This window comes from Salmo trutta, chromosome 33 (genome assembly GCF_901001165.1).
Source record: "Salmo trutta chromosome 33, fSalTru1.1, whole genome shotgun sequence".
Classification (NCBI taxonomy): domain Eukaryota; kingdom Metazoa; phylum Chordata; class Actinopteri; order Salmoniformes; family Salmonidae; genus Salmo; species Salmo trutta.
In genome coordinates this window covers 37,276,017-37,286,474 of record NC_042989.1, presented here as the reverse complement: position 1 = coordinate 37,286,474, position 10,458 = coordinate 37,276,017, and the positions used below count along the sequence as shown (strand labels likewise).

Genomic DNA, 10,458 nt, shown 5'->3' with positions numbered 1-10,458 from the left:
AATAGTGAAGACATGAAAACTATGAAATAACACACATTGAATCATGTAGTAACCAAAGAAGTGTGTTAAACAAATCAAAATTTGAGATTCTTCAAATTAGCCACCTGTTGCCTTGATGACAGCTTTGCACACTCCTGGCATTCTCTCAACCAGTTTCACCTGGAATGCTTTTCCAACAGTCTTGAAGGAGTTCCCACATATGCTGAACACTTGTTGGCTGCTTTTCCTTCACTCTGCGGTCCAACTCTGTGGTCCAACTCATCCCAAACCATCTCAATTGGGTTGAGGTCAGGTGATTGTGGAGGCCAGGTCATCTGATGCAACACTCTGTCACTTTCCTTGGTCAAATAGCCCTTATACAGCCTGGAGGTGTGTTTTGGGTCATTGTCCTGTTGAAAAACAAATGAAAGTCCCACCAAGCGCAAACCAGATGGGACGGCGTATCGCTGCAGAATGCTGTGGTAGCCATGCTTGTTAAGTGTGCCTTGAATTCTACAGTGGCAAGAAAAAGTTTGCGAACCCTTTGGAATTACCTGGACTTCTGCATAAATTGGTCATAAAATTTTATCTGATCATCATCTAAGTAACAACAATAGACAAACAGTCTACAAAAAATTAGACGTTTTCATGTCTTTACTGAACACACCGTGTAAACAGTCACAGTGCAGGGTGGGAAAAGTATGTGAACCCTTCGATTTAATAACTGGTTGACCCTCCTTTGGCAGCAATAACCTCAACCAAACATTTTCTGTAGTTGAGGATCAGACCTGTGCAACGGTCAGGAGGAATTTTGGACCATTCCTCTTTACAAAACTGTTTCAGTTCAGCAATATTCTTGGGATGTCTGGTGTGAACCGCTCTTGAGGTCATGCCACAGCATTTTAAATCGGGTTGAGGTCAGGACTCTGACTAGACCGCTCCAGAAGGTATATTTTCTTCTGTTGAAGCCATTCTGTTGTTGGTTTACTTCTGTGTTTTGGGTCATTGTCCTGTTACATCACCCAACTTCTGTTGTGCTTCAATTAGCGAACAGATAGTCTTACATTCTCCCGCAAAATGTCTTGATAAACTTGGAAATACATTTTTCATCTGTCCACAGAATATTTTGCCAGTATCTCTGTGGAACATCCAGATGCTCTTTTGCGAACTTCAGATGTGCAGCAATGTTTGTTTTTTTGGACTGCAGTGGCTTCTTCTGTGGTGTCCTCCCATGAACACCATTCTTGTTTAGTGTTTTATGTATCGTAGACTCGTCAACAGAGATGTTATCATGTTCCAGTGATTTCTGTAAGTCTTTAGCTGACACTCTAGGATTCTTCTTAACCTCACTGAGCATTCTGCGCTGTGCTCTTGCAGTGATCTTTGCTGGATGGCCACTCCTAGGAAGAATAGAAAGTGCTGAACTTTCTCCATTTATAGACAATTTGTCTTACCGTGGACTGATGAACATCAAGACTTTTAGAGATACTTTTGTAACCCTTTCCAGTTTTATGCAAGTCACCAATTCTTAATCTTAGGTCTTCTGAGATCTCTTGTTTGAGGCATGGTTCACATCAGGCAATGCTTCTTGTGAATCGCAAACTCAAATTTTGTGAGTGTTTTTTATAGGGCAAGGCAGCTCTAACCGAAATCTCCAATCATGTCTCAATGATTGTACTCCAGCTTAGCTGACTCCTGACTCCAATTAGCTTTTGGAGAAGTCATTAGCCTACGGGTTCACATACTTTTTCCAACCTACACTGTGAATGTTTAAATGATGTATTCAATACAGACAAGAAAAATACAATAATTTCTGTGTTATTAGTTTAAGCACGCTGTGTTTGTCTGTTGTTGTGACTTAGATGTAGATCAGATCTAATTTTATGACCAATTTATGCAGAAATCCAGATAATTCCAAAGGATTCACATACTTTTTCTTGCCACTGTAAATAGAATTCAAGGCAGCACAGCATCCCCACACCATCACCTCCTCCTCCATACTTCACGGTGGGAACCACACATGCAGAGATCATCCGTTCACCTACTCTGCGTCTCACAAAGACACAGCGGTTGGAACCAAACATCTCAAATTTGGACTCATCAGACCAAAATGACAGATTTTCACCGGTCTAATGTCCATTGCTCGTGTTTCTTGGCCCAATCAAGTCTCTTATTATTATTGGTGTCCTTTAGTAGTGGTTTATTTGCAGCAATTCAACCATGAAGGCCTGATTCACACAGTCTCCTCTGAACAGTTAATGTTGAGATGTGTTTGATACTTGAACTTATTTATTTGGGCTACAATCTGAGTTACAGTTAACTCTGATGAACTTATCCTTTGCAGCAGAGGTAACTCTGGGTCTTCCTTTCCTGTGGTGGTCGTCATGAGAGCCAGTTTCAATAGCGCTTCATTGTTTTTGCGACTGCACTTGAAGAAACTTTCGAAGTTCTTGAAATTTTCCGGATTGACTGACCTTCATGTTTTTAATAAGTAATGATGGCCTGTCATTTCGCTTTGCTTATTAGAGCTGTTCTTGCCCTAAAATGGACTTGGCATTTTACCAAATAGTGCTATCTTCTGTATACCACCCCTACCTTGTCACAACACAACTGATTGGCTCAATCGCATTAAGGGAAGAAATTCCACAAATTAACTTTTAACAAGGCAAACCTCGAAATGCATCCCAGGTGACTACCTCATGACGCTGGTTGAGAGAATGCCAAAAGTGTGCAAAGCTGTCATCAGGGCAAAGGTTGGCTATTTTGAAGAATCTCAAATATAAAATATATTTAGATTTGTTTAACACTTTTTAGGTTACTACATGATTCCATGTGTTATTTCATAGTTATGATGTCTTCACTATTATTCTACAATGTAGAAAATAGTAAAAATAAAGACAAACCCTGGATTGAGTAGGTGTGTCCAAACTTTTGACTGGTGCAGTACATTAGCTGACCTGCTTAAGTTTCAAATGTCTTTTTGAAGGTATGTTTTCACAATAGAATTTCCTTTCTGTAGTTTTTCAACAGTATTTGGATGAATTTTGGACAAGCCATTCACCTCTTGCTCAGCCTTAAAATACATGTCCAGTGTTTTTCTTTATGAAATATGACCCTTAATAATTACAATATAAGTTAAATAGTTTTGTAATTAAGTATTTTAAAAAGCAGCTTTTCTGTGTTTGAATGGTGTGGGTGTATACCAGTCATTAAAAGTATTCAACTAAATAGCTGATTGGGCAGCTCAGCCAATGAGCCAATGTGATGTCAAATTATATGAGAACATACTGTAGCTAGCATTTTTGAAAAAGTCTGAGATACTAATTTGAAGTGTGTTTTAAAGTGTTTTGTCTCCAATTTATACTTTGGCAATAAATACAAGTATAGGATGTCAACAACATTATTTGGGTAGGAGTCAACAGAATATGAACTTTTAAACGTGAGATCTTCACTGGACAATTACTTTAAGTGCTTTTTTTGCATGTTGAGATAACGGACACCATCTCTCCTTATAAACAATCCTGTTATTGTGTGGTATAGTTGTAGTGTTGTGGTATTATTATTACAGTCTATTGGGAGATAATGCACCTGTTAAAACAACCATCGCTTGTGGATACCAGTCTTTTGTTGACTGTAGAAGGCTCTGGAAGATACCATTGCATGTCCCATGTTAAACCTGTAGATGGCGATAGAGGTTAATTTATGGAAGCTGTCTTCTCTAGAGGACAATACACTAACAGTTCTTGCCCTGCTCTCCACTCCTACCCTCTGTATTATCAAAGACCCCGGTCATAAACTGTTTTCAACAGACCAGAAGATGATGTTAGCGAATAGGAAAACAACAAACACGCTGCCCGCCACTTGTTTTGGTAAACAGCTGAGGGATAGTGCTAGAAAAATGTAACCACTCAAATTTATAGACAATGGAGTTTTAAAAGCAAAGGCTGGCCATCCATGAGATCAAACTTATAGTTTTAACCATGTTTTGAAGCTATACAGTGTTTGTTTACACCAATACCGTTGTCATGGTTTTTGTTCCCGAGCTGTGTAGCATCTCGCAGCATCCTAAAAATGCGGTGTGCAGCAGCACATATTGTGCTCTTCTGTCGAACACGCGATGATGTCCCTGGGGAGAAACAGTGTTCATTGTTTGCAGTAATTTCTTTGCTATTGTAATATCACAAATGGATGTGGCTGTTTCACCACTATGAACTCCAGCTCTAACCTCTACAGGATCACTGTGTGTGTCCCCCCGCGGGACGGTTGAGCTAACGTAGGCTAATGTGATTAGCATGAGGTTGTAAGAAACAAAAACAAAATCCCTGGACAGAAACTTAAATTCTTGTTAATCTAACTGCACTGTCCAATTTACAGTAGCTATTACAGTGAAAGGATACCATGCTATTTTTTGAGGCGAGTGCACAATTATGAACTTGAAAATGTATGAATAAACCAATTAGGCACATTTGGGCAGTTTTGATACAACATTTTAAACAGATATACAATGGTTCCCTGCGGCTCAGTTGGTAGAGCATGGTGTTTGCAGCGCCAGCGTGGTGTGTGCAACGCCAGGGTTGTGGGTTTGACTCCCATGGGGGGCCAGTACAAAAAAATAAATACATAAAAAATGCATGAAATGGATGCATTCGCTACTGTAAGTTGCTCTGGATAAGAGCGTCTGCTAAATGACTAAAATGTAAAAATGGTTAATTGGATCAGTCTAAAACTTTGCACATACACTGCTGCCATCTAGTGGCCAAAGTCTAAGTTGCGCCAAGGCTGGAATAATACATTATGGCCTTTCTCTTGCATTTCAAAGATTATGGTAGGGAAAAAAATGCATGTTTTTCCTTTTATTATCTTTTCACCAGATCTAATGTGTTATATTCTCCTACATTAATTTCACATTTCCACAAACTTCAAAGTGTTTCCTTTCAAATGGTATCAAGAATATACATATCCTTGCTTCAGTCCCTGAGCTACAGGCAGTTAGATTTGGGTATGTTGTTTTAGGATAAAACATTTTTTTTAAACGGACGGATCCATAAGAGGTTTTAAGGCCCATGAGACAGTTTCTATTCACAGGCAGTGTGGATACTAGCTGACTGAAAGTCTGATGAAGCATAGGCCTGTTTCACTTTGCTACTTTATTTATCAGCTTGTCCAATCTGTCCTTTACACATGACAAATTAACTGGAAACTGATTCAACCAAAGATCCCATTTCTATTGGTTTACTTTTCCCGGTTGCCAGTTATCCCCAGTCTTGCCACGGTTAGTGCTGGCTTTGCTGTCTGTAGATTGTGGAAAGCCTCCATATGAGTCTATACTAGGCGATTCACTCATAAACAGAATATATTTATATCGTAATGTTGTGATAAAAACATAGGTAGGCTCATGTCATGAGAAATATGCGGAAAATAGGAGGGACTAGTAATATTTAATTTTATACAGCATAATATTGTCCTATACTATGATATTGGTCATGTTTTTGGGGTGAATAAGTAGTCGAACATATAAGTAGCCTAAACATTAAAGATTTGTCAATGTCAACTAATAACAAGCCCTCGTGCAAAATGCTTTGTTTGTCTTGTTTTTAGAGTTGTAAATTCAGCATTTCTTGCACGTTACGAGTTTCAAATTGAATTTAAACTGAATATCCTTGAAATGTGAGATCTCACTTCGATTTCTACTCAGTTTATTTGCCGCGTGCGTCGGCTCATGGGACGCAGCGCGCACGCCAGTAGAAAATGGACCAGTGAGTGACGCATTGATCCTGCCCTGAATCACTTAGCTCCTCTTCTAAACGCCCGGAGCATCCCGGCTGAAACAGTGTGATGAGACATGGAAGGAACAGGAGCGCGAGTTGAAGCGCTTTTCAGCAAAATAAGTTTGCCAAAATGTATATATTGCCTCTGGAATAATGTCATTTAATATAAAGACAGGTAGGCTATGTGACTCAGTTGAGTTTTTGTTGTTTGCGGGGAGTCTACCATTAACTTTCTTAGATAGTGAACTGTGCTGTTGGTTTTATTATAGTTTGTATTGTGTCGCATTAACTTCAGATGAAACTCTTCTGAATATTTCGAATTATTCATTATTAAATTGATTTAGGTACGTTCTTGGTCTGAACTGCTTTTGATAATTTTCTCTCTGCAAGGTAAGGGTATATGGGTCTGTTATATTTTTAAGATAAATTCTTTCAGTTTCTTCATTTATTAATTTGATCTTTTACACTTTTTAAATCGGATTTTTTGTACGTGTTGGCGTGCGTTTAGGAAGCACAGCGATTGTAGCATGAATATGGGATATTTATTGTTTAAAATCTTCATTTTTTTGTTGCATGATATCTCAATTTGGGTTTAAATTAACCCAACACTGTGGAACAGATATCAAGGTATCATGGCCATATGAAGAAAGCACTGTAATGTAAGCACAATTATAAGGCACAGTACTTTTCTGAAGAAAAACAAGTATAAACGCAACATACAACAATTTCAACGATTTTACTGAGTTACAGTTCATTTAAGGAAATCAGTAAATTTAATTAAATTCATTAAGCCCTAATCTATGGATTTCATGACTGGGCAGGGGCTCATACGTGGGTGGGCCTTGGAGGACATAGGCTCACCCACTGGGGAGTCAGGCCCAGCCAATCAGAATACATTTTTCCCCACAAAAGGGCTTCATTACAGAGAGAAATACTCCTCAGTTTTATCAGCTGTCCGGGTGGCTGGTCTCAGAAGATCCCGCAGGTGAAGAAGCCGGATATGGAGGTCCTGGGATGGCATGGTTACATGTGGTCTGTGATTGTGAGGCCGGTTGGACGTACTGCCAAATGATCTAAAACAACTTTGGAGGTGGCTTATGGTTGAGAAATTAACAATAAATTCTCTGGCAACAGCTCTGGTGGACATGTTTGTAGTCAGAATGCCAATTGCATGGTCCCTCAAAACTTGAGACATCTGTGGCATTGTGTTGTGTGACAAAACTGCACATTTTAGAGTGGCCTTTTATTGTCCCCAGCACAAGGTGCACCTGTGTAATTATAATGCTGTCTAATCAGTTTCTTGATATGCCACACCTGTCAGGTGGATGTGTTATCTTGGCATAGGAGAAAGGCTCACTAACAAGGATGTAAACACATTTGTACACAACATTTGAGAGAAAAATTCTGAGATCTTTAATTTCAGCTCATGAAACATGGGACCAACACTTTACATCATGTGTTTATATTTTTGTTCAGTATATAATGTTTTATAAGATAAAATGATTTATGATACAGTACATCAATAATGTACTATTTGTTTGGTGAGTTTCAGAACCTAACTCTATTGTGCAAGAAGTATTCATTCACACAATGTATCAAACGTGGGGGGCCTTCTAAAAGTGTGCAAATAAGGTTTTCTTCTTGATCTCACGGTTTGAAACAGATATAGTATAGTAATGCTGTGATTTGTGTCGGTCACTGACGTCTACATCCTGTTTCCTTGTGTAGTTGATGGATCCTCAGCTGGGAAGTGACCTGAGCCAGCATCGAGCAGTGACCTCCTCTCCCTTCTTGTAAGGCACCACCCATGCCACAGTTCCACCATGCAGTACGGCCAGATCCTTCACAGGCGCGGCCCGGACGAGAGCTTCCTCAACCTGAACGTGGGCGGCTTTAAGCAGCGCGTGGAGCGCAGTATCCTGCAGCGCTTCCCCAGGACCCGCCTGGGACGCCTGCTATGCTGTGTCTCCGAGGAGGCCATTCTGGAGCTCTGCGACGACTTCAGCCCCACCGACAGGGAATACTACTTTGACCGTAACCCGTGTTTCTTCCGCAATGTCCTCAACTTCTACCACACGGGCAAGATCCACCTGATGGAGGAGCTGTGCATCTTCTCCTTCAGCCAGGAGATTGAGTACTGGGGCATCAAGGAGCTCCACCTGGACTCCTGCTGCAGCAACAAGTTTCAGGAGCAGAGACAGTTTGCAGAGGACAAGGACTGGGACCGGAGGAGCGGTGAACAGCAGCAGCAGTTCGGGAGCATTGACTCGTCCATGGAGGAGCTCTCAACTATGGACAAGGACCTGGAGAAGTTCGAGGGTACCTGGTGCTCGGAGGTCCGCAAGAACATCTGGCTGCACCTGGAGAACCCGGGCTACTCATGTTTGGCCAAGGGGATCGCTGTGGCCTCGCTGGCTGTGGTGCTGACCTCCATCGTGGCTATGTGCGTCCACAGCATGCCCGAGTTCCACCAGGTGGACCTTAACGACAAGGAGATTGAAGACCCGGTGCTGGCCATCTTCGAGGCTGTGTGCGTCATCTGCTTCTCTGTGGAGTTCCTGGTGCGGCTGGCAGTGGCGCCGTGCGCCCGTAAATTCATGAGCAACGCTCTCAACATCATCGACTTTGTTTCCATCGTTCCCTTCTACGCCACACTGGCCTTTGAGACAGTGGACGAGGAGAACGAGGAACTGGAGAACGTGGGCAAGGTGGTTCAGATCCTGCGACTGATGAGAATCTTCCGCATCCTCAAGCTGGCGCGTCACTCGGTGGGGCTGCGCTCGCTGGGTGCCACGCTAAGGCACAGCTACCACGAGGTGGGCCTCCTGATGCTCTTTCTCTCTGTGGGTATCTCCATTTTCTCTGCGCTCATCTACTTTGTGGAGAAGGAGTCAGAAGAGTCGGACATAACGACCATCCCCGTAGGCTGGTGGTGGGCCACTATTAGCATGACAACAGTGGGCTACGGCGACACCTGCCCGGTGACGGTTGTAGGGAAGCTGGTGGCCACCATATGCATCGTCTGTGGGATACTAGTTGTGGCCCTGCCCATCACCATTATCTTCAACAAGTTCTCCATGTACTACCAGAGGCAAAAGGCCATGGATGCCAATCAGAGCAATAATGAGACCGACCAATGCAATAATAACGATATTAAGATCCCCGACCCCAGTCTAACATACTTTAATGTCGGCGACCAGTACACCTTAAAGATGAACTCATTCGTCACCAATATCTCTGTCAGGAGCAGCGTCGGCAGTGATGAAGACACGGACGCATCGAGCATCCAGGGTGGAGAGATGACTTGTATCCTGAGGGGCACTTGAGAGCTTAACTTACTTGACTTAAACCTTTTTACTCATTGAGGAGCATACTGTAGGTCATCTACAAATGATCTTATTATTTTTTGTTCCTTCCATGGGTAGTTCTATCTCTGCATTACAGATCTTCTCCAGGTGTTCCTTAGTCTCCCACGATTTATTTTGCCTTGTGGGTTCCATGTCGGGGACTGGAACAGTGGACTTTCTTTCTTACAGTGTGGACACAGTTGAGAGCGAGGAGGTAAAATAGGGCCATCCAGTTTTCACCTGAGGCTTCTTAAATAAGCTGGACATGGCAATAAGCACTTTATGGTTCTCAGGGTGAAAGTGAGCTGTATCTCTCCATGCTCTCCTCCTTAGACACTATGATCTCTCTACACTCTCCTCCTTAGACACTATGATCTCTCTACTCGCTCCTCCTTAGACACTATGATCTCTCTACACTCTCCTCCTTAGTCACTATGATCTCTCTACTCTCTCCTCCTTAGACACGATGATCTTTCTCCACTTTCCTTAGACACGATGATCTCTCTACTCGCTCCTCCTTAGACACTATGATCTCTCTACACTCTCCTCCTTAGATACTATGATCTCTCTACTCTCTCCTCCTTAGACACTATGATCTCTCTACACTCTCCTCCTTAGACACTATGATCTCTCTACTCTCTCCTCCTCAGACACTATGATCTCTCTACTCTCTCCTCCTTAGACACTATGATCTCTCTACACTCTCCTCCTTAGACACTATGATCTCTCTACTCTCTCCTCCTCAGACACTATGATCTCTCTACTCTCTCCTCCTTAGACACTATGATCTCTCTACTCTCTCCTCCTCAGACACTATGATCTCTCTACTCTCTCCTCCTTAGACACGATGATCTTTCTCCACTTTCCTTAGACACTATGATCTCTCTACTCGCTCCTCCTTAGACACTATGATCTCTCTACACTCTCCTCCTTAGATACTATGATCTCTCTACTCTCTCCTCCTTAGACACTATGATCTCTCTACACTCTCCTCCTTAGACACTATGATCTCTCTACTCTCTCCTCCTCAGACACTATGATCTCTCTACTCTCTCCTCCTTAGACACTATGATCTCTCTACACTCTCCTTCTTAGAGACTATGATCTCTCTACTCTCTCCTCCTTAGAGACTATGATCTCTCTACTCTCTCCTCCTTAGAGACTATGATCTCTCTACTCTTTCCTCCTTAGAGACTATGGTCCATTAGGCCTAAGAATTGGCCTGTTTTTCATCCGTGACTTGAGGACCAACTTTGAAGTTGAGCAGTTTCTGTTAACATTTCTTTTGAATCAATATTTTTTTTTGTCCAATCATATGGAACGAAACAGCCATTGTTTGAAACAACCCACTCGGCACACCATGT

At 42.1% G+C, this 10,458-nt stretch overlaps 1 protein-coding gene across 1 annotated transcript; it reads left to right on the top strand.

Annotated features, from left to right (window-relative positions):
• The first annotated feature begins 5,823 nt into the window (after positions 1 to 5,823).
• Positions 5,824 to 9,302, top strand: LOC115172143 (potassium voltage-gated channel subfamily S member 3-like). The gene is made up of 2 exons (XM_029729308.1): positions 5,824 to 5,922; positions 7,476 to 9,302. Exon 2 carries the CDS (start codon positions 7,571 to 7,573, stop codon positions 9,071 to 9,073), a length of 1,503 nt encoding a protein of 500 aa, XP_029585168.1. The 5' UTR covers positions 5,824 to 5,922; positions 7,476 to 7,570; the 3' UTR covers positions 9,074 to 9,302.
• The last annotated feature ends 1,156 nt before the right edge of the window (positions 9,303 to 10,458 follow it).